This window comes from Theropithecus gelada, chromosome 17 (genome assembly GCF_003255815.1).
Source record: "Theropithecus gelada isolate Dixy chromosome 17, Tgel_1.0, whole genome shotgun sequence".
NCBI classification, from domain to species: domain Eukaryota; kingdom Metazoa; phylum Chordata; class Mammalia; order Primates; family Cercopithecidae; genus Theropithecus; species Theropithecus gelada.
This window is the reverse complement of record NC_037685.1, coordinates 70,130,288-70,155,230: the sequence shown is the minus strand read 5'-3', so window position 1 is coordinate 70,155,230 and position 24,943 is coordinate 70,130,288. Positions and strand designations below refer to the sequence as shown.

General features: G+C 37.7%; 1 protein-coding gene across 1 annotated transcript in view; it reads right to left on the bottom strand.

Annotated features, from left to right (window-relative positions):
- Positions 1-24,943, bottom strand: part of FREM2 (FRAS1 related extracellular matrix protein 2) — a 178,280-nt gene that overhangs the window by 12,953 nt on the left and 140,384 nt on the right. Inside the window, exons 7-16 of the mRNA XM_025364577.1 lie at positions 21,806-21,955; positions 19,857-20,066; positions 18,217-18,414; positions 17,376-17,540; positions 16,619-16,801; positions 12,298-12,428; positions 10,525-10,683; positions 8,947-9,250; positions 6,982-7,113; positions 3,927-4,258 (exon numbers count right to left, since the gene is read on the bottom strand). Coding sequence (XP_025220362.1) covers positions 3,927-4,258; positions 6,982-7,113; positions 8,947-9,250; positions 10,525-10,683; positions 12,298-12,428; positions 16,619-16,801; positions 17,376-17,540; positions 18,217-18,414; positions 19,857-20,066; positions 21,806-21,955 — 1,964 coding nt within the window. The remainder of the gene's footprint in view (positions 1-3,926; positions 4,259-6,981; positions 7,114-8,946; positions 9,251-10,524; positions 10,684-12,297; positions 12,429-16,618; positions 16,802-17,375; positions 17,541-18,216; positions 18,415-19,856; positions 20,067-21,805; positions 21,956-24,943) is intronic.

Genomic DNA, 24,943 nt, shown 5'->3' with positions numbered 1-24,943 from the left:
AGCTACATGAACCTGGGCTGGCTATTTGAATTCTCTTTGCTTCAGCTTCCTAATCTGTAAACAAACAACAACAACAACAACAAAACAAAGGAAAAAGGCAAAAATAGTACTTATCTCAAAGGGTTGTTCCGAGGCCAGAATGAGTTGAAATATACAAAGTATTTAGAAGAATGGCAGGCACGTAGTAAACGATAAATAAATGTAAGCTATTACAATTATCATTGTCGTTGCTGTTATTGTTAGTACTATTATTAGATATTTTGTTCTCCTCATTATAAGCCAAAGCTAATGGAGGAAAAATTAGGGCAATATCTCAGAGGGTTGAATTTCTTCTACTTTAATTTTTATTGCCTTCTCCCTCACCTATGTGTAAATCATATATGTGTGTATGTTGAGGTGAGGGTGTAGGAGAATATCAACAGCAAGGGGAAAAGTAGAAGCTTAACCTCAAGGAAGAAGGTAGAAGAAAACGGGATGGCCATCTGTGATGGTTAATTTTCGGTTTCAGCTTTACCAGATTAAGGGATACTCAGAGAGTGGGTAAAGCATTATTTCTGGGTGTCTCCAAGAGAGTGTTTTCAGAAAAGATTGGCATTTGAATCTGTGGACTGAATAAGGAAGACCCATCCTCACTCAGTGTGGGTGGGCACCACCAAATTGGCTGAGGCCTAGACAGACAAAAAAGGAAAAGAAAAGGACAAAAACAGTACTTTATCTCAAAGTATTGCTGTGAATTCTCTCTCTCTCCTGGAGCTGGGACACTCTTCTTTTCCTTCTCTTGCATATCAGAACTCCAAGTTCTCTGGTGTTTAGACTTGGGGACTTTACCTGGGTTCTTAGGCCTTTGGCATCTTGGAGTGGGCCACGCCACTGGCTTCCCTGGTTCTCCATCTTGCAGATGGCCTGCCATGGAACTGTTCAGTCTCTACGATCTCTAGAGCTAATTCTCACAAGGAACCCCTTCTCATCTACCTATTCTGTCTCTGGGGAGAACCCTGACTAACACAATATCTCAAGCTTCACTCCAAGAGAGTAAGCAACATGTTTTATTAAATTGTATTACCATTTAATTTACAATAAGGATTTTAGAATTTTATAACAAGATCCTAAAATTGCAATGACTTACTCTGAATCTGGTCATCACTCTGATATTGATCATCATGGTTACGCTATTAAATTTACGTTTAACAATGCAAAAGCAGCAGAAGCCTTTCAGAAGGAACTCATACAAGTTAGCCATCTTCCTTAAGAAAGTAGTGTGAATTATTAAGCACTGAATTATGTTGTAATTCTTATATTGTACTCTCTCCTCATAGTAGGGAACGTAAGCTTTTCTAACAGGCAAAACTTAACTGAAAGCCTACAACTGCTGATTTTCACCTAATGGAGTAGAACCGTTGTCAGCTCCAACAGAGAAGCAGAGTAACGACTTTTCTAGCTGGCAGAAGTCACAGGAAGAAAAAACATACTGAACACAAATAATTTGATACAGGAACTGGAATTTTAAAAATGTAGCAAAGTATAGTCACTTTAGCTAATCTAAATTTTATAGTAAGATTTGATTTGAAGAATGAACACAGTAGAGGGCATGCTTTGCCTTCAAAATAAAACAGCCTTGCTACTTTAAAAAAGTGGACAGATATCATAGGATAAAGCTTAGGCAGGCAAGTGCAGGGTTTTTGTTATTGATAGGAAAGGCTACCTGGGTAACATGTACAAAAGATGGAGAAGTGCTGCCACTTTGTGGAGAAGATAGAAAACATTGTTAAGGGTAAAAACAGACTATGAACTAGATGAGATCCACAGAGAAGCTCAATAGCATGAAGTGATTTTTTTTTTTTTAAATTTTTTTAAAATTTTTTGAGATGAAGTTTCACTCTTGTTGCCCAGGCTGGAGTGCAATAGCGCGATCTCGGCTCACCACAACCTCTGCCTCCCGGTTCAAGCTATTCTCCTTCCTCAGCCTTCTGAACAGCTGGGATTACAGGCATGCGCCACCACGCCCAGCTATTTTTTTTTTTTTTTTTTCTTATTTTTTGTTGACAGAGTCTCGTTCTGTAGCCTAGGCTGGAATGCAATGGTGCAATCTCGGCTCACTGCAACCTCCACCTCTCGGGTTCAAATGATTCTCCTGCCTCAGCCTCCTGAGTAGCTGGGGTTACAGGCGCCTGCCACCACACCCGGCTAATTTTTGTGTTTCTTTTTAGTAGAGACGGGGTTTCTCCATGTTGGTCAGGCTGCTCTCGAACACCTGACCTCAGGTGATCCGCCGGCCTCGGCCTCCCAAAGTGCTGTGATTACACGCGTGATCCACCGCGCCTGGTGTATGAAGTGATTTTAAAAGGAATGAGAACTATAATGTAATCCTATTTCTATATCCAATTTTGTTTATGCCAATAGATGCTGTGATGTAAGCAAGAATCTGAGAGAAAAACAACCAGAAAGGAAATAGAAATAATTTAGTAAAGGATTGGAAGCAGCTTTGAAAGGAAGACCTGAAGGAGCTAGAGATACCTGATCTATAAAGAAAAAGGCTAAGGTAGATTTGTTAACATGAGCCTTTATTTTTCTTATGTGGATTGAATCTTTATTTTTCCATGTTTCTTTCAGGTGGCAAAAACAGGTTAGGAAAGAGGAATCTACAGGATAAACACTTATAAGTGTTTAAGTAACTTGCTCAAAGACATACAGCTAGAAAATATCAGAGCCAAATTTTGGTCAGCATTTGCTTGATTCTAATATCCAGATTCCACCATCTTATACTGCCTCTCTATTGCTATTTCTATTGGCATTTTTAGCAATCCCTGCAAGTTACTAAATATTGCTGCTTTTTGAAAAGCTGGCCATGGTCATGTCTCACCACCTCTGAGTCCAACTCAACATCAACACCAGCTGAGCTTGTCGAAGTCCACAACTTTACTCTGGGATTACCTCATACTAGTTATCTAGTTTTTCCTTGCTACTGGTTGTTGTAAATTTCAACACCTTATAAATATAGCACAAAAAATGCAGCATCACTTTAGCTCAATCTGGAAGGGCATTATATAGTCTGTATACTATTCAACACTTCAATGCATAAACCTACTTATGTAACTCCTTGTTTAGTTCAGGCAAGTTACAGCATTGCTTTTAGTTCAAACACTCAGAACAATTTTAAATCATGCCCTACATATTTTAGGTTCTCTATTGTAACCCTGAAGAAGATCTTGCTTCCTTATCATTTTAACAACTTTGTTGCTGATGATGGGGTAGGGGTGAGGATTGTGTGTGTGTATGAGTATTTTTTGTGTGAATGTCTGTGTAGTATGAAGAAGAATCAGTAACTGTAGAGTGAAAATAAAAACAAGCTTTTAATAAAAACACTTTCGACTATGTTAATAATAGATAAATGAATCAAAAAGCGAGAAAGAGGAGAAAAACAGAAAGAAAAGAAAGGAGAGTGAAAAAGGAGGCTAGAAGAAGAGAAAATTTTATAAAAGTAAGAGAAGAAGAAAGTTAGAAAAGAGGGAGAAAAATTAGACTGACTCCCAGGATTGCAAAACCTCTCTTTAGGTGGCTCATGATACAACATCACAGGCATCTACACATAAACACAAAAAACAGATAGTGTATACTTTGAAGAGAAGTCAGTATTTGGATTTTTATAATATCAGAGTAGATTTTGAGCTTAAGGCAATAATTATACAGCATCCTTTTGACATAGATATAATATCTCTAACCCATTGTCCAAAACGACATATATTCTGGTCCATTGTTCAGAAATAGACATGGATTTTGACACCATGTCAGTTGGCGGTCCCCTGTTGTCAGTAATGACCTACACCACCAAGATGGAAAACTGGAGTTGGGACTTAGTACAAATCTATGTGACAAAACAAACCAATTGGTTTGTCCAGTGACCAAACTCAAGTGTTATAAATCTGTACCTGTCCATCCGTTCCAATGGTGCCACCACAGTCAGCAAGGAGTTCTGACATGTCATAGTAGCTAACGAACTCCCATAAACAGGCCTCTAGGTTCAGGTTCCGGTAGAAGCGTAAGGTATTGGAACCTCTGATAGACAAGCTGTACTGGTAAGGATATGTCTCTCCAATTATTTCCGGATTTTTGGTAGCATCAGTCAAGAAACCATAATGAGTCTTCACTTCAGTATAATCCAGGAGGTTGGAGCACTTGTGGTTTCCAACTCTTGTGCCGTCAGGGCTGAGGGTGAGCTCAAAGTTGGAAAGCTCTCTAGTGGAGATCACAGGGAGCATGCCTATGGTAAATCGAAATCACTGTTAACATTCTTTCAGGTAGCCAAGAATTTTGAACACTTTAAAACTTCTTTATCTCTTGAGAAAACAACTGTCATAAAATACCATCCAGCAGTGATGACCAAAGTGGTGTCTAGGCCCAGCGATGTGGCTCACGCCTGTAATCCCAGCACTTTGGGAGGTCAAGGTAGATGGATCACCTGAGGTCAGGAGTTCAAGACCAGCCTGGCCAACATGATGAAACCCTGTCTCTACCAAAATTACAATAGCTGGGTGTGGTGGCGGGTGCCTGTAATCCCAGCTACTTGGGAGGCCGAGGCAGGAGAATTGCTTGAACCTGGAAGGCGGAGGTTGCAGTGAGCTGAGATCGTACCACTGAACTCCAGCCTGGACAGCAAGAGTGAAACTCCATCTCAAAAAAACCCCCACAAAAAACAAAAAAATAAAAAAAGTGGTATACTAAGAACCCTGGGGTTCCCCAGGAAAAATTTCAAGAGATCCACGACTTAAAAGCTATTTTCATAATGATACTAAGTTATTATGCGACTTTGCCACTCATATTCTCTCACAAGTGCGGTTTTTCGGAGACTACAAGATATGATAAATTGCAACAGATTGAATGCAGAGGCAGAGAATCCAGTTATCTTCTATTAAGTCAGACATTAATGATATCTTCAAGAATATAAAAGTACCACTCATTATTTTTTTTATAACACAGTTTTTTTAAAGGATGTATTTCATGTTAATATGTAATGTATTTCTTTTTGTTATTTTTAAATAACTGAATAAATATTTAACAATTCCTCAGTTTTAATTTAAAATACAATAAATATTTATAGATATCACCCACATAAACAAAATCTCTTTGAGATCTTCAATAATTTCTAAGATGTCCTGGATCATAAAAGTTGAAAACTGGCCATGCATGGGGGCTCACGTCTGTAATCCCAGCACTTTGGGAGGCCAAGGCGGGCGGATCACTTGAGGTCAGGAGTTCAAGACCAGACTGACCAACATGACGAAACCCCATCTCTACTCAAAATACAAAAATTAGCCAGGCATGGTGATGCATGCCTGTAATTCCAGCTACTCAGGAGACTGAGGCACGAGAATCGCTTGAACCCAAGAGTTGGAGGCTGCAGTGAGCTGAGGTCATGCTACTGCACTCTAGCCTGGGTAACAGAGTGAGACTCTGTCTCAAAAAAAAAAAAAAAAAAAAAAAAAGGTTGAAAACTACCACCATTATATAAGTACAGGCTAAAGACTGAAAATTTGTTCTGTAAAGGGTCAAATAGTAAATATTTTAGCATTGTGGTCCCTGAGGTCTCTGTTGACTGTTCAGTGCTGCCATCAGAGTGAAAGCCACTACTATGTGAAGGAATAAACCTAACTGTGTGCAATAAAACTTTATTACGGGCCATGGATTTGAATTTCATACCATCTTTATGTTTCAAAAGTAGACTTCTTGTTTTTCCTTTTTTCCCCCAAACATTGAAAAATATAAAATATATTCCTAGCTTGCAGACCATGTGAAAACAGGGAGCAGACTGTATTTGGCCACAGGCCATAGTGTGCTGAGCCCTGGAATGAGCAATACAGCAAAAGACTATGAACCAGTTCTTCTCTTTGAGCCTTTCCCACCTGTTCCTCTCAGATTCACTCGGAGCAAAACTCCGGCCCCACAGAAGAAGCGGTCAGCCTCAACAGAACACACTTCTGGCAGAGCTGTGGCTACTGAACATCGAACACTGCATTCAGAAAATGCAAAGCCAAGTCCTAGGAGTGGCAGAAGAGACCACTCTTTCTTTTAGGAAATAACTCTTACTGGTCTGTGTTTCCCTGATGGGTCCCTACTCAGCCCTTTGCAGCTCAAGTCACACCTCCACATGGACCTAGAGATTGGGTGGTTCAGGGACCAACATTATGCTGTAAAGGAAGGAATGCAGATTATTGACCACCTGCCCTTCCAATCCCCAGAAAAATCTCAGGTTGTGATAGGCAGACATAGCAGATGTTCTTGTTCTGGGGGAATAGATTCTACCTTGCAGCTCCTAATCATATTTCCTCTCCCTTAGCTACATAAAATATAACTAACATACCAAGTAATAAAATTAATATGAACAATTTGCTACAAGTGTAAAGTGAATTGAGTGGAAAATAACATGAAAATGCCTTCTGCACATGGTAAAATATTCATGAAGTATGATAAAGTTATTGATACACACATTCTGGTCACAGCTCCCTAGCCAGAGAAAATAAACACAATATATAATACCTGTTAGTTTCATTTTTTAATTGTATTTACATATCTAGGAAATGTCTTAGTTACGTGATAAATATTGAGAGAGACATAAAACTCCAGCTATAAAATTGCAACACATGTTGAAGGTAGGCGCTAAGATATCAAATACTTTACTGTAACTTCAAGTTTACAATTGAAGATGCATTTGTACTCTTTCATAAAAGCTAGACTACGTACCAGTTTTGTTTTATCATGTCTGGATATGTATTACATCTATCTAATTTTAAAGAACGCTTACATTGCCATAGTTATAAAAACTGTGTAGAACAAAGCTAAAAAAGTTGAAAGAAGCAGAAGGACTTGAAGCTCAAGTTGCAAATTGAACATTTGTTGAAGCTTGGTTATTTAGAAGATGAAGGAAAATGCACCAGGTAATGGGGAGTCCGAAACAATTCCACAGATTTGCTTACCCAGGTCACCTACCATCTATGTGTGGCATTGTGACAGTGAGCTTGATAAGGTTTGTGTAGTCTGGGTCCTCAGGGCCTGTGTAGCGCAATTTAGCTGAGAATGGCTCTGCCCCAACTACCCCAGGTACACGGGGCTGACAAAGACCTTGAAAAAAAACACCATATTTATGCGAAAAGAAGGTAATCAATAATACCTAAAGAATGTTTTAAAAATAGGAGCTATTATTTTTCTATGTACTTTAAACTTCCCTGTGGAGTAGGGCATGGCTGAGTTTACATTATGTCATAAGGAATTAGAAGGCCACAGGGTGAGAAGTAATCACAGCAGACAGTTTAGTGGCCACTTGACAATTTAGGGATTGTTCAAACTTTGAGAAAAAATAGTTACTATTCAATGTAACTTAATGTGTGCTGGTTATTCTAAGTCCTGGTCATATTCACAAAACCATTTAAATATAAAGTATCAACAGATACAATAAAAATGATTGAAAGTCAGTAGGATAAAAGTAAATGTAGTTAAACCAAGTAAATTTTATTTTTACTGTAGAATAATATACTTATCGTTAGTTATGTTTACATTACTTATAAGTGAACAAAACTAAAACTGCTCATTTTAGGAACAAAAACTAAAGTCTCCTTAAAAATCAGAGAGCAAACTGTGAACAGTAGAGTTTTCTCTATATATGTAATTTTTTACAGTACGTGTATTATACATTATACTCCATTTTATAGTCATCTCTCTTTCTCTCTCATATCTCCCAGTGACCTTCAAGAATTTTGACATGAAACTCTTTCTCCAGCATTCCTTTAAGAAAACAGTGGGTTTTTTATTTGAACATCATGAAAGGGACCAAGATGCTGAATTATAATTTGAAGAGAACTTGGAAAGATACAATTGCTTATCTATTAGTATAAAACAGAGAAAATAGACAAATATTTACTAGGATAGCAATGAAATCAGAGGCAGGCCCCAGCATAGAGGCTGTCTGATTTATGAAAAGAGAGAATCATTTTAAGGCATTATTTAAATATTTGATCCTGAATATACAGTAGTCGCAGATGGGACATATGACCTCTCTTTATGCAGCAAATTTACTTTTGAATGCAGTATGCAAATGGATGATTTAGAAATAGAATCATATATATGCAACCGTTTTTAAGAAAAATCTCATTAAAAAAATATTCTGCAGTGAAGGATTTATTTATACAGTGGATTTCCTGTCTTTGCAATGTCGTCCCCAGCCACATCCTATTCTCCATCCCCAATGTGCCTTTGCTCCAGCCTTAAATACAGTCTCTCTTGTAATACCAAGGTGTTCATTTGCACATACCCTTCTACCTGGATTGCCCTTCCCCTCCCGTCCCCAGCAAAATCCTACTCACCCAACAACCAGCTGAGCTCCTGGCACGGCATGAGCTCTGTTCAGATCTGAGCCTTGCACACCATTTTGCCTTGTCTCCTGGTTTTTCCTCCTCTCCCTCTCAGAAGCTTCCCCATTTCCCTGCTTGCCATTCCCAGAATATCTCACATTCTTTCTTGTTTTTAGGAGTTGTTGCTCATGCTTGGTTTCCTCTACTCTTTCCAGATTCAGCTTGAGCCTCCCCTCTTTGATGAGCCTTTCCTGACCCACTCAGGGTAAAACTAATCACTTCTACCTGTGCATTCCTGTGCCCTGTCTAGACTAAAATGTGTCTGCATCTTCAACTGGACCAAGAAATCCTCAAAAGTGGGGATCCTGTCTTCTTTATTTTATTGCCAGCACAAAGCATTGTGTCTGGCATATAATAGGTAATTAAAGGTGGAATGAATATTTTGTTTTGTAATACATAATTTTGTAAAAATAGATTTTAACTTTTAACTATGTACAAAATACATGGAATATGTGGGACATTTGGAAGTCTTAATAACCAGAAAGTAGACATTTGTAATATTCCACAGTATTCCAGTGATCTTCAGGGGAAAATGGCAATGACTGACCTTCTTCTCTGCTGATGGTTACAATAGGGCTCATGAGCTCCAGGCCTTCATCCCCGTTGGTGTTCACAGCACGAGCTGCGCACTGCACCCGGGAGCCAGGCTGAAAGTATATAGAGTCCAGCGTGACCATCTTGGATGATGTAAAAAAGGTGTCGAAGTCCACTTCTCTCATCGGGCTGGTCACACCATCAGGGCCCGCAGGTGCACTAGTCAGCCACCGGTACCGGGTCAAAGTGTCATTGATGTTCTCACTTGCACAGATAGAGCCTGTTTTATCGTAGTCTGAATATTTGGGGTTGCAAGCCTATGGAAAACAAATGACTGTTAGGAACAGAGTGTAGAACAGTGTGGAACGCATTCTTCTCCCGTTCTCTGTCATCGAGTTTTCACTGCGGATTTCCCCAGTTTCCACATGCTGTTCATACAACTTCCGAATTTTGATTCCCAGCCATGATAGCATTTATAAATGCTAATCTTGCATTTCAAACAGCTTATTGGATGTTTCTATTTCTAACTTAATATGTGTAAAATTGTTATTTATATCATAATCTCTTGAATCATCAGGTTTGCCTATTATCCTTATTCTCTCTTTTTTCCTCCCTCCCTTCCTGTCTCTCATCTTACCCCCCTTATCCAGTGAGTCAGGAACTCGGCTGATTATTCTTTTGCAATATTGCTTAAGTTGATGCCTTCCTTTCCATTCCCAGCAGCACTTCTCTGTCTAATTCAGGGTCTTTTCTTCCAGTCCACTGACACACGACTGCCCTGTCAACCTGCCAGCTTAACCCCCCTCATCATTCTTCTGCATAAGAACTCTTCGCTACCCAACAAATGAAGTCCAAATTTCTTAATATGACATTGAAAACTCCCTATACTTTGACACCAACTTATCTCTGCCTTGTTGATTCAATTAACATGCATTGTGCACCTTTTATATATAAGTGATTATAGAAGTGCTGTTGTGATATAAAAATAAGTAAGTCATAATTTTAGCTCACAAGGAGCTTATAATTTGGAGTCAAGAAAAGGTAAATTTTAAAAGTAGTGATAATTTGCTATTTTTTATGCTATTTGTTTCTAGCTGTAGCTCATGTTGCAATCCCTTCTTCCTAGAATAACCTTCCCTTATCAGACTTGCATCCTAAATGATCAGAATTTCGTCTGACCATCCCAAATCTCCCCTCATATATGGAGCTGCAGCTCTGACCTCCAATTTGTATCATTTTCATGATAGTGGTTATATCTTGCCTTATATTAGAGTTACCAATTCCTATATTCTTTTCTTCATCTATAAATATCTTGAATGCAGACCTCATATCTTATTTATTTTTCTATTGGTGACAGACTGAGATAACACACTATGTACACACCAGTTAATGAAACTTTGCTGGGTGAAGAAAGAAAAATGGGAGCTTTATTTGATTAGTGTTATATGTGCAAAGTTCAAGGCTTACACCATGTACTATTTTTCTACTTTCATTTCTTCATAACAAAGCCAATGCTATATTGATTACACTTTAAAATTATTTGAAATAATTATCTTACAATTTTCCTCAATTTTGTGAATCGCCTACTCACTGTGATACAGATGACAGGATAGCCCGACACGGGTCCAGCACTCTCCTTAGTTTTGGAAGTGTCGTCATACATCAACAGGGACACAATTTGAGGGACAGAAGGAAAAGTGACATCTGCCATGCTGCTCATTTCTTCTATATACACAATGGCTTTGGTCACCTAGAAGGAAAAGATAATTATCACTGATTAGTGAAATATTAAACTTTTGATGCTTCTACCATACAGGACAATACTCATGATCCCTGGCAAACCCATGGCCTCATTATGATGCAAATTGTCATACTCAGAGCCCCTGGAGAGCAACTGGCCCTAAGTGGCCTGATGCACAAGACCTTGGCACCTTGTTCACATCTTATGGTTCCAGGGTGGGCAGCTGAGCCCAGGGCAGTCAATCCAAAGGTTGGCCAGAGGCCCACGAGGTGTTTGGGCTCTAATTTTTCTTTTCTCCAGTTGTGATGACAGTAGCTAAACCTGTCTTGGGGTTGTAAAGGGAAATTTCATGAAGAAGTCAATTCTTTGACAGTGGGAGTAGAGCTGGAGGACATTCTGAAGGAAGGACGATCAGAGAGGTCACGGGATAGTGTGAGCCTGGATGAAGCAGATGCCAGTAATAAGAAATTCTTTAAAGCAGTCAAGGGCAGAAGGCACCGCCTGAAACCCAGGCAGGGGAGAATTTGAGTTCCAGACAGAGGAGGATTCCATGAACACCCGCTGCTGGGCGAGGTGACAAGAACACCTTGCTGTGAACTTGCCCTGGCTCCCAAATAACCGTCCAATATCTGACTACATAGCATAGTTTCCCAAACTATCTTTACATGTATATTTTTAAAAGAAGTTTTCATCACTGGAAGTAACTTGAGTGAATATTCTTTTCACCCAAAAGAATTTCATAAGCTACTACATAAAAATAATAATAAAAGATTCATCTTATGTGATGAAGACACAAAACTGTATTTGATAAAGATTGCCCATACTTGAATTTTAAATAACTTGATGAAAAGCAAGGCACTGTAGTAGAAAAACCATCAAGCAGTAAAGATTACAAAATGATAAAAATATTTATGGGAAAAAATATTTATGGAAAAAATGTTTCACTCATACTAAAGTGAAACAAACAAAAAAGTAATACAGTAAATTTAAGCAAAGATATAAAAAATTAATACATTCCAAAAAGACATGTAGTTTTAAAAATTATTTCCCATGTCAAGGTCAACATTCTGTGGAATTATGTTCGTTTTGAGGAAAATCTAGTTAATGAGACAATATAAATTAAGTATAGACAACAAGATTTAGGACTGAAACATTTTGATCATGAGGCTGTGGACATCAAATTCTGATAAAGCCAGGGGAAGCAGATCTTGATTTGGAGGGTTAGCAAACTGCTTTGTGGGTTTGAATATGTTTTATGAGTTGTGGCACTGAATTAATAGTTCCCTCTTTACTCTGAGATGCTACTTTCTCTCTGATGGTTAATCCCAAGGTCAATCAATTGTTACTGACTGACATGCGGAAGGGAAGTGCACTGGTTTGGGGCTCAGTGATTTCAGTCCTTGAGTTTCAACACACATTTTTCAAAGAAAAAGATAGGAATTTCTTGACTATGATCTAATCAGAAGAAAATATATTTAGGTGGTAAAAAAAGATTATGCATATCTCTTTCATGTAAGGCTTGTACAAAGTGTCCTCATTTTATTGTACACTATGTGATTGCTTTTATGCATTTTCTCTGACAAACTGCTGGCCATGAATTTACATACACATTACATTACTTACCTGCGTCTCTGCTATCATATTTTCATCAGGTTTTAGGTGAACAGTGAAGGCTTCTCTCATCTCTCTCACCCCATCAAAGATAACTTCGATTTCAACCACATGCTGGGTTTCCCCTTCCTTAAACTCAATTTCTACAAATGCAAAATCACAGATTTAAATCGTTTGCATGTGAATATTAGAAGTTTTCTATCAAGCTTTTTTTTTTTTTTTTTTTTGGTCTGTGGCCTGCAATGAGAAATACATTTTACACTGTGGTCCAGTATATTTTTGTGTGTGTGTGTGAAATGAAATCAAATGTTTAACAAACATCACTAATTCTTACTCTATGCATTTTACTTTAATATTTTCTTGTTTCCCAAGACTTTAATTTTTCAATTTTTTTTATTTCCATAGGATTTTGGGGGAACAGGTCATGTTTGGTTGCGTGAATAAGTTCTTGAGTGGTGATTTCTGAGATTTTGTCTCACTCATCACTCGAGCAGTATACACTGTACCCAATTTGCAGTCTTGTACCCCTCACCTCCCTCCCACCCTTTCCCTGGAGTCCCAAAGGTTCATTACATCATTGTTATGCCTTTGCATCCTCACAGCTTAGCTCTCATTTATGAGTGAGAATATATAATGATTGGTTTTCCATTGCTGAGTTACTTCACTTAGAATAACAGTCTCCAGTTCCATCCAGGTTGCTGTGAATGCCTATTTTATCTGAAGGAAAATTTTAATAATAAGACATTGGTTTTTGGCCCACAGTTTGAAAATATGCTGAATTATGGGAGGGACAATCAGTAGTTCTAATATTGGGACATAATCAGAAAAATTAACATCTTATTCTCCAGAATTTCTAAACCAATAGGACTCAAGACAAATGAATATGATCACAGGTATAATAGAGTGTGAATGGGATTTACATTATGTATATATGTAGAAGAGCCGGATAAATAACTGTTGAGTTTTTTATACAATATCAAATTATATTTCAAAAAAACTTCTTTGTGTTTTTCAGGGAAACGTAGACAAGTCATTTTAGATAAATGCTAGTGATTGTTTTCCCTTCACCCTGTCCTTTCTCACTAAGAAAGAATTGCTTCATTGTCATGAAAGTTAAATCTAGAATCCTAAAAAAAATCAGAATTCTTTTCTTAACCACTTATTTCAAAATTACTAAAAATCATGAAAATTATCAGATTTTATTGAAGTCATAATTAAGCAGCTGATCATACTGTAAAGCACAGATAAACTACTTTGTTGGTTTTACTATACCTTTTGAGATACTGTTTCAAAAGAGAAAATATAAAGCTTATAAAGTATAATTATCCCAATTAGAAGAGTCAACAGACGCCAGTTTCCGATGTAGCTGCAGTTCAGTTATTATAATTCTAAATTACAAATCCTTTAGAGTCTGGAAGAAGAAAATGAATTGCCAGTGCATTTTCTTTTGCCTGCTTCAATTTTTAAATTATCAGGTATGAGGAGCAATTTTCTTTCCTTTATCTTTAAATAATTTTCTTTTTCTTTGTAACATTAGTTCTCTGTTTCTAGATACAGCAATTATTTCTACTAGCCTTCACATACTATTTGAGCCCATCAGTCCCAGATTTCTTATACCCCGAGAGAACTTATAGTTCTTGTTCCAGAAAAGAAAATAGCTAATCATTTGCTTGATCTGACCTGTATGATGTGACATTAAAAAAATTGGTTTCTAACATTTAAATATCTGGGAATTTCATAGGAAAACAGAGATTTTTGAGTTTTTTTGTTACCTTCCTGCATGGCAGGAGAATATGACCACTAGGCTGAGATAATACAGGCTTTTCTCGGCAAGGAATGGGCTTGCTGGCTTAATGACATTACAATTACTCCATTTTCTCTCATATTTTCCTTGCTTTACTCGTTTTCATTGCTTATCTTAGATGTGTAAACATTCAAGGTTTTGTAATGCCTTCAGTTATACAAACCAAATTCCTTAGAATTTAAAAAATTAAACATTTATTTTAAATATCTGTTATTGTTTTCTGATAGTATACTTGCTGGATGGTGGGCAAGTTTTCTCACTCACATTTATCTTTTTCTGTCACTTTAGACTATTTTAGTACACAAAAAATTTCAACTTTTGTCCTATATTTAATTTTTTTCTGTTTTTTTGCAAAGAACTCACTTCAGTTTGAACCTTTACAGGAGAAATTAGAAAACGTTTCAGAAAAATATTCCTTAAATTTTTAGTATAAACATTATAAAACACATGTTGACATTTATTGGATAAAAGAGACCAACAGGTTTATTTAATATTTTAACTTTTTTTCTGACTTTACTTTTCAGTTTACTACATAGCTGTAATTTTGTTTCTGTTTAGCAAAAGGAATCATTTTACTTTCAAGAAAAATATTTTTTGTTAAAGATCATGTTATCAATATTTAGAAGATTCTTCTTGCATGTAAAATCTGCTCATTATAGAAATACATTTTATATTTTATAATTCAGTAGCTAATCAGTTTTGTTTTCTCTTCTCTGGGATTATGTGTGATTTATTTCAAATCTATCTTATGTTTCACATAGAGAATAACCTGGGAATAACTTTGAAGCTTGTATATTCTTTCCATATAATGGTTACAATTTGATACAAGCTCCTCTGTAGAAGACGCCATTTTTTATATTGCCTCACTAACTTTGTTACTGATTCAGGGATACCTATCAGTTGGCTTCTCAGCTTTGTTTGTAAATTAGATAAAGATGAATGCCTGAAGGGCTAAGATCATCAAGAACGAATGACTCTTGATAGGGAGAGGTGGGAAAGTAGAAAACAGTGAATAATTAGACTCCAAATAATTCATAAACGTAATTTTGGACATAAAGTTACTTTTCTTTTGTAAGCAAATAATTCAGAGAGAGAGCAACTGAGAGAGAAGAACTGAGTTTTTTGTTTTTTTGGTTTTTTTGGGGGGGAGGGGGTTTTGCTCTTGTCTCTCAGGCTGGAGTGCAATGGTGTGATCTCCGCTCACTACAGTCTCCGCCTCCCAGGTTCAAGCCATTATCCTGCCTCAGGCTCCCAAGTAGCTGGGATTACAGGCATGCACCAACACACCCAGCTAATTTTTGTATTTTTAGTAGAAACAGGGTTTCACCATGTTGGTCAGGTTGGTGTTGAACTCCTGACCTCAGGTGATCCACCCTCCTCAGCCTCCCAAAGTGCTGGGATTACAGGTGTGAGCCACCGTGCCCAGCTAGAACTGATTTGTTTTAATTACTGATAAAAGTAAATGGCAGGCAGAGTTTGGTGGTCATGCCTTTAATCCAAGCACTTTGGGAGGCCAAGGTGGGCAGATCACTTGAGACTAGGAGTTTGAGGCCAGCCTAGCCAACATGGTAAAACCCCATCTCTACCAAAAATACAAAAAAATTAGCTGGGCATGGTGGCACATGCCTGTAGTCCCAGCTTCTTGGGAGGCTAAGGTGGGAGGATCGCTTGAACCTAAGACACGGAGATAGCAGTGAGCTGCGATTATGCCACTGCACGCTAGCCTGGCCAACAGAGTGAGACTCTGTTTCCAAAAAAAAGAAAAAAAAAAAAAAGATGGTGACATGGCTCAACATTTGCAAAAAGAGAGGGATGAAAGACATCTCTAAGTGGCTGCTTTTTTTGGTTTAGATTTAGATTGCTGGTGTTCTCTAAACCAAAAGAGATTATTATCACAGTTATTATGACACACAAAAATAAGGGAATTATTATTTAATCTGGTAACCACAATGAAGGTAAAACCAATAGAAAGTCAACTCAAAACAGAAGGTTATCTAGCACATTTACTCAAAATTTCCCTAAGTCCTAACACATATAGCCTGTAAGTCAAAAAGAAAAAATCTTGGAAATAAATCCCATTGTGTTTGTTTTACTAAACGATGGAAATTTAAGAGTATGTTTATATTTTAATTGAAACAGCTCAGAAACAGAAAGTCAAATACTGCTCGTTCTCACTTCTAAGTGGTAGCTAAACAATGTGTACATGTGGACATAGAGTGTGGAATGATAAACACTGAAGACCTGGGGAGGGTGGGGGAGTGGCAGGGGGTGCTTACTGAGAAATTACTTAATGGGTACAATGTACATTATTCGGGGGACGGATATACTAAAAGACTAGACTTCACTATGACACAGTATAACCGTGTAACAAAATTGCACTTGTACCCCTTAAAATTACACCCCCCAAAAAAGAGTATCCTATTTTTATTTCAATTGGATGTTTCCCTTCTTTTCCTTAAGGGCACTGGCACTGGCACACAGAGTTGGCATGATCCATCCATGAGGAGACAGGCCCTGGGAGCCCCGTACCTTCGGACACAGGGTGGTAGTCTTCTCCAGAGGTGGCTGAGCCATCCTTGGTGTGGACTCTCACAATGGAAACCTTCGAAGTGTCTCCTTGGCGAATCACTGGAATTCTTATAACCACCGACTCTCCAGGTTCTTTGGGTTCAGTGACACTAAATTTGGTTTCTCCAAATTTAATAACAGTCTCTAAAATTGCGGGAAACACAGACAAATGACATTATTAGTAAGGGGAATGCTTTTCCTCCATTTCTAATGTTAGTTTCCATGTGGGAGGGGCTTAAGGACTCTTACGCTCCTGGTTTCTCTCTGTCTCCTCACTCAAAATTAGTGATGTGTGTGGAAGGAAAAGCTGGCATATGTTGTCCAACTCCTTCCTGGGATTTAACCAGCCCCCAGAGAGCATGTGCTGCCAGCTGTCTATGTGCCATAAATTACACATGAGCAGGCCACTGAAGGTGGCGGGGGAAGGGAGGAAACTGTTGGTCCCCCTGTACCCAAGGGTGTGTATAGAGTAGAGGGCCGGCATGGATGTTTGGGAATTAGTGTTTGGATGTAAGCCATATTCTCCAGCGTCAAAATGATCAGTTTTAATTGTTTATTTTGTTCCCCATCTGTTTGTCTTTTTGCTATTTCTCAATAGATTAAAAATCCTAGTCTGAAAGTAGAGGAGGCGGGGGGATTTTTCTGAGTCACTTAAAACCTTGACTTGGATGGATTTTAGTTCCCAATTTACAGTTGAACACAAAAAAAGATGTCTTACTATCAGCATCATCTCGGATCCTTACAAGAGTTTCGTTTTGTTCACCAACTGCAGCCCCAAAGGGAGAGTTGCTTTGTGGAGTGCCGAGTACCAGACGGAGTTCCTCCACCTCCTCATAGAGCATGTCGTCCATCAGCTCAAGGATGCAGGGTTTTTCAGTCTCACCTGGAACAACAGTGTCAGCAGGTCAATCACGTCCCATAGGAATGTATCTACAACTAGAATGTGAGCACCATAAGGGCAAGAATGTGGATTTTTCCTGCCATCTCAGTGCAACAAATAGTGTTTGGCAAGTAATAAGCCTTCAGTAGATATTTGCTGAATCGGTGAATACATATTTAAGTATATGCAATGACCAGCCCTTATTTGTATGCCACTCATCTTAGAAAACAAAGGAAACAGCACAAATGCCACTTGTGTTTATGAATTTTTAGCATTACATTCAGAAAGCAAGATTAGCAGCCTTGTACTGGTTGATCATTGTTAATCTGACCTCAACACCAGTTTGTAGTATTATTAACTTCTGACTTACTAAACAAATCATTGAGCTAAGTTTAATTCCTAGCATTGTAAAATCTGTACATTTCATATGCGTTTGTCCACTGAATAAGTTTTGAAGAAACCATATATCACATCACTGGGAATCAATAAGTTAATGCAGATGCAAAAAGGGCATTCATTCAACCTGTTAAAAATTGATTTCACTTTCCTCATTTAGTGCACATAAAACCATGCCATACGCTTGTTGATATCAAGGAACTTGTATTTCCCTGATACCTATTTCTGAGTAAAAATTCAGCTTCTTCAAATTTCACGAAAAAAACTTTAAGCTCAAGCTTACCAGGGAGGAATGTGATGATGGAGATGTCAGTGTTTGGGCGTTCTTCAAAGTCCATCATCACCTGTGCAGACCCCTGCCGGGTGTAGCATCTCACTGAAGATCTGTACTGGACATCCCCGCTCCTATGGATCATTGTAACTATCTGCCTATCACTTTCGCTGCCAGTATATATTCGTTCTTTGAATTGCATCTTAGGCACTGCAAAAACAAAGGATCAAAGTGAACGGAAATTTCCTTGTGGAAAATGGCATTTCAGAAGATGTGGTTTAGTGGAAAGAATAATGGAAAGTAAGTGAGAAGAACTGGATTCTGTCTCCATTCAGTCACTTGCCAATGTTTTGACCTTGAGCAAATCACTTAAGAGTTTTGATTTCCTTACCTTTGACATTTTGCTCTGCCTGTTTGGTAAAGGAAGGGTATGCAATGAAATGCTAAAAAGTAGATAAAACCACAAACCTTAAGATATTTGTAACTACATGTTTCTTAGTCATGAGGCTTTCAGAATTTCCTGATATGAAGAACACTAAATATTGTGCAGATAATTATAAGCATAATTTACTCAGATCATGTGGGAAAGTTGACTCTGTGTGTGTGTGTGTGTGTGTGTGTGTGTGTGTGTGTGTGATTTTTAGGTGACACCTATGCTAGGTTAATGGTGTATAGGCCTCATTGACAATAGGTAAGACTCCTCCAAACACGGTTGAAATCCTCATGATTGAAGAGTGTTCAGAATTCCCTTGTGACAGCGTGTCAGAATTCCCTTGTGATGATGTGCCATGTGTTCAGCAGAGGGTTGTCCCAGAACAGCATTTTTGGCACATTATCAGAGAAACTGTATGAGTGTCTAGGGGAAGGAGATGACAGAAAGTGTCCTGTGCTGTGAAGTGGAGAAAGATCACTGACACTCAGGGGTCTATGCAGTTCCACGTGGTTCCACCCATCTGCCATGAGGGGAATTCTTGAGGCACAATCAAGATATCGATGACATCACTTTTTTTTTCTTTAAGTTTTGAGAGAAAGAATAAAAGTTTTATTCTGAGACTGTCTAATTCTATCCAAACCATCAGGAGGAGAAAGGTGTGGTCAGCTAAGGTATTTGTATGAGTTGGACTGTGTCCCCCTTAAATTCATATGTTGAAATCCCAACCCCAACACCTGAGGATGTGCCCTTATTAGTAAGTTGGGTCTTGACAGAAGTAATTAAGTTACAATGAGGTCTTTAGGGTGGGCTCTAATCCAATATGACTGGTGTTCTCATAAAAAGAGGAAAATTAGACAGAGACACATACAGGGAACATGATGTGAAGAGACACAGGGACAACATGGCCATCTTCAAGCCAAGGAGAGAGGCCTGGAACCGCCGTCCCTGACAGTGCTCAGAAGGAAGCGAGCCTGCCAACACCTTAATTTTGGACTTCTCGTCAACAACTATGAGACAATAAATTTCTGTTATTTAAGCCATCCAGATAGTGGTACTTTATTATGGAAGCTCTAGCAAACAAACATATATATACACACACACACACACACACACATACACATATATATATATTATATATAGTTTATCATCTTGCTTATCATATATATATAAACCTTAGCTTATGATTTCACTTATCATTGTAAAATTTATAAACACTCACAATCGGAGACAGAGTCATTTATGGAGACTGTGGCTTTGCTGGGCTCGCCAAGGGCTGCCTTCACAGGCATACGAAGCACCAGTTCAAATTTCTCAATTCCCTCCAGCACTGGTTCTCCAAGGTCATCCAGAATGACGACACGAACAGGTTGCATGTTGACTCCAGGTGCAAAATCTAAATTACGGCTGATGCCCACGTAGTCTGTTCCAGCTATGACAGTAACAAAAAAATATTCAGTTGGGGACTAATTAAATTTCAAAAAATTATAAGACATAAATTATGTAATTGTATTTATAATTCTTCTTTTAAAAAACACAGACCAGCATAACCTTACAGAAAAGTACATTTAATACAATGCAAATAGACATCCAGATAGCTACTGTGGTGATAGATCAAAGACCAGCTGCTGAACTTTATCCACGTTTCATGGTTAGCCTTTGGATTAGTTATGTTAGCTTTCTGTGTTATAGTTCCTCTAACTTTAGTTTGAAAATTATCTAATAAAGGTAATAAAAATCAGGCTTAGAAAAATCAGCATATCAATCAAATATATGATCCTCATAAATTACATATGAAATACAGACATTTAAAATTTTGTTCACATTAATTAAGTATTTATGTATCTTTGCTGGAGCTGCTGTAGAACATCCTACTTAGGTGTATGGTTGCCTGTCAGTTAAAGCAACACATTTAAGTGGAACCAGCTCTGCCCACACTCCATCCACCTTTGTTCCAGGCAATGAGAGAAGCTTCTACACTTTGATCTTTAATTTAATATTTTTCAGACAAAAGGGGCTATATCTAATGTTGATAACTCCATTTATATCTAAAGTGGTTAAAAACAAAACTGCCTTTTAATCTGTAGCCACTACATCCTCAAAGACTGACAGTGGTGGGCAATAGGTCGATAATATTGCTTATTTCTTTGTTTTCATATCTTCTGCTCTTCTGACTCTCATTTTATATCTACTTTACCTCCAAATGTGCAACTTTACTTGAGCATATCTGTCTTTAATTCATTTTGTAGAATGTCCGTATCTCCTTGTGGTTCTTTTTATACTTTTTTCTTTTCCTCTGCTTCTTCCCCTTTGCTCTTATTTCTCTCTTTCCCTCCCATTATCTCTGATTTGAATATTTCTCTTAAAAATGATTAATTTAGTTAAACAAATGTTTACTGGGCACCTGCTACATGCAAAGCAGTATACTGCTTCCACTACATTAAAAAAGTTAAAACCTAAGGGTGACTTTTCAAATGGTATAACCTGTGCTTGCTTTGTGTGATGAATGTCTGATGTGTGTATGACATGCATGTGTGTTCTCATGTGTGTGTACATGAGAAAGTTTGTATTGTTGGTCATTTAGGGAAAAAAAAGGAAATTTTGAATTCTATGCTTGCTGTAAACTTTAAAATCAACTTTTTGGAGATGTAGATCCCGGAATAAAATGCAGATATGTGCTAGTTAGTACATTTTTTATAATGAAGTGTGGAAAAAACCTTTTGGATCTGAAGTATTTATAGGGACTCATGGTTAAAATAAGGAGACAGCCAACTGAAGACACATGCCTGCACAGTACCTAAATGTCATAGGTTTCTGTGGGGATAGATTATGTGCAGCAAGATGATTTTCCTGCCTATAATGCCACAGCATTCAGCGATACTAGTTTTGCTGAGAGTAGAGAACCACTTCATGGAAATATAGGCCTTAGTATATAGATCCTTTGAGTCTTAACGTTTGTAACCTAGCTTCTGGTTCATGGCCCTTAAATGTACTTTCCCAAAGTGGTAAATAAAGCCTAGATTTACCTCCTAGAGTAATAATTTCAGCAAAAACAATATACCCAGCCAAACTGCCTTAATAGAAGTGAGGTATTTCAGCTTTAAACAAATTTGTGCCATGGTCATTGAAAATTGCAGAACAGTCTAAAGAGCCGAGCGGGAAACTGCTCACCATCTGCGGAGGGAGGATCTGTTTTCCGAGACCTCACTGTGACACTAGAAGACTTGGACAGGTCAGTGCCTGTTCTCCACACCCGAACTTCCACGTAGCCAGCGCTCTCATCCACGGAGTATTCCACATCGCCGAAGTAGAAGATGGGTTCTGTTAAGAAACGAACAGAAATAATTTCTGTTATTTTTATTTTTTCGCATCAAACTCTATTGACATGATTCCAAAGAAGAGTGTGCTTACTCTTAGGGACTTCCTTATCATACATTTTTCCTTTTAGTGAGATAACATCTCTTCGATCTGTACTTTTCAGGTCAAAATATTACTGCTTACAATCGAACATACACACAGTAAAGTGTCTAATAAAACATTCTCATCTTGAGGCGTAAGTTTGTTTGTCCTTCGTATGTGGGATTATAAGTGTCTTTGGAAGCTTAGTTGGAAAAATAGAACTAAATGAAACAAAACACATACCTGACTTTTTTTTTTTTTCAGTTTGGCCTAGCCACTCATTTTATTATCTCCTACCAAGTTTCCACTCTGGAACAGAGCTATAACTTTTTGCATTATGCCATTTTCTGGCCCATTAGATTTGGGCTTAATTCGGTGTATGTGGGCGTGTTATCATCACAAGTGTTAGAACCTACTGTCATAACTAGACTGAATATATGATTGCTAGTCCTGAAGACTGCAGGGCCTGACTCTGCAGGTTGCCTGTAGAGTATTGGAGATGCTCTATATTAAGTGAGACTTTACTAAATAAATAATCTCACATGAAGGGGTTAATATTAATTCTAAACACACATGAAAATGAGGCAGATTCAGTCACTAAACTAGGGCACATGTTTTGGGGTCTTCGTATTTTTTTCCAATACTGGTGATACATTTCAATTGATATAATCAGTTTCTGCCTGACTCAACCTGTGACCAATGGTTTACCTTGTGACAGAGCTGCTAGAAGTCTGAAGTTTAGCAGTCAGCTGACCAATGAAAAAACAGAGATTTAATTTGTGATCTTACTGTAAAAAAAATTTATTTTGAATTATATAGAGGCTCACAGGAAGTTGTAAAAGTAGTATATACTTCACTCATTGTGAGCTTCTTTTTATAAGCAATTATTAAGAAAGATAAATTATATCACCCAGAATAAAGGTTAATAATAGTTACCATGCATGAACAGACACAGGTGAATGTACACACATAAGGTGAACAACTCTTTGACTTGACACATTCTAGTCACCTGGCTCTAGTTTCACAAGATTCAAAAGGACTGCATCTAAAAGAACATGCAACTCACATTACTGTTCCTTAAGAAGAAAGGCCACTAAAAACATGATATCATGTTTCAGAGCAACTAATTGAATTCCCACACATACCAAATTAAGCAAAACTCTACAACAATGGCTCACAAAGCTACTTGGAAAGGCAAAGAAAATTCATTTTGTGCATTGTTCACATTCAGTATGATTTCTTTATTTTCTTGCCCCAAATAAATTACCCTTTATTTAAACTGGAAAAGTTTGTTTTCTTTGTTTCTTCACATTGTGGGCATGATAAAAATCATACAGCCCCTTCAAATTCTTGAATAGTTCAAAACCAACCTTAGAAATTTTGTTCACATATTTTGGTTCAGAGGGTGATAAATGTCGCTGCAGCATAGTTAACCTCCTTCTTATCCTTTCAACTTGGACGGTGCTAGGGCACATGAGTGTACGTGTACAGACGAAGGTGTTATCTGTTAACCTCTGTCAAAGCAGAACTCAACTACAAGCCAGTACATTCCTGACATTTCCCACACTGAGGCAGGGCACAAAGGTGAAGACAGAGAACTCTGAAAATGCATCTTCTGACCAGATGGCCAAACCGGGCACATCTGTAAGTCTTTTAAAAGGCTTCCATAATTATCACAGAGGCTTGATCACCTGCATCCAACAAGTGATCTCTGTTAGTCTCTTCACATTCCTGACAAACCACATCATCACCCAAATTAGGTTTCTGAGTTATGGGAGACAGCTGTGAAATGCAGTTAAGGGAGGACCTTTTATTTGACAATGATGCCTCCCCATCTTCCCACCTCCCAAGTCCTCACAGACACATAACAAAAAAGCAACGTAATAAAATCAGGTGAGTGAATATACAACTGCTAAACACCAAATAAGTTACACATCGGGGACCAAATGGTGTGTTGCATGTTTCAGACTCATTCTGTCAACTCCAAAACACATAGTTTTCCTTTATAGCTTAATGTGTAGTTTTTATAAGAAAAAATATGGAAGTCTTATGTATGTAGTACTCTGAAAACTTCTAAGTTGTCATTTGAAATGAAGATGAATGAGTTACCATATATGTACAAACACATGTGTTTTATATGTATGTGGGTGTATTTGTGTGAATGTGTATGTGAGCAAGACAGAAAGAGAGAAAGAGGTGGGGGTGGCATGGCACATGTGACAACGTTATGAAAATAAAACGGATATGAATGATGCAAACCACATGATTATCTTGCCTATTGCATAATATATTGTTATCTCCTGTAGAAAGAAGGAGGGAGAATGGAAATGGGATTTTAAACCTAAATCCTTCAACTTTAATACAGTGCTAATAAAAGGAGTTAGAAAAGTTAATCACTTCCTTAAAGCTTTTGATTATGAGTAGATTTATGTATATGATTTTTCTCCCTCTTTGTGCTCCACTCATCATGACTGAAAAACTGAATAATCTAAAAAACTCAAATAATCAATTACAATTACTGAAGTTAAAGTTTGATGTGATTATTATGAGATTAAAACACATTCAATAGTTTCTATAGGAAAAAAACCTCTATCTAGTTTCTTATGCCATTAATTAAAAAGATGTTTAAACATCAGCATATCTTTTCAGTGTTAGATGAGTGAGAACGAAAAAGAAGTAACGATTATGTTTATTTCAATTTCTCAGCATCTTTTCAAAATACCTAAAATTTGAATATTGTTTATAATCATTACCACGGGGAGAAAACCTTATGTAATATGAATGAGTTAAAGACACATTAAGCAGTAAGTTGAGTTATAGATGTCACTTAAGAAAAATAGCAAGATATTCCTGGAACATTTTAATGAGTACTAAGCAAGAGGAAGGAATAAAATAACAAATGGATGTGAC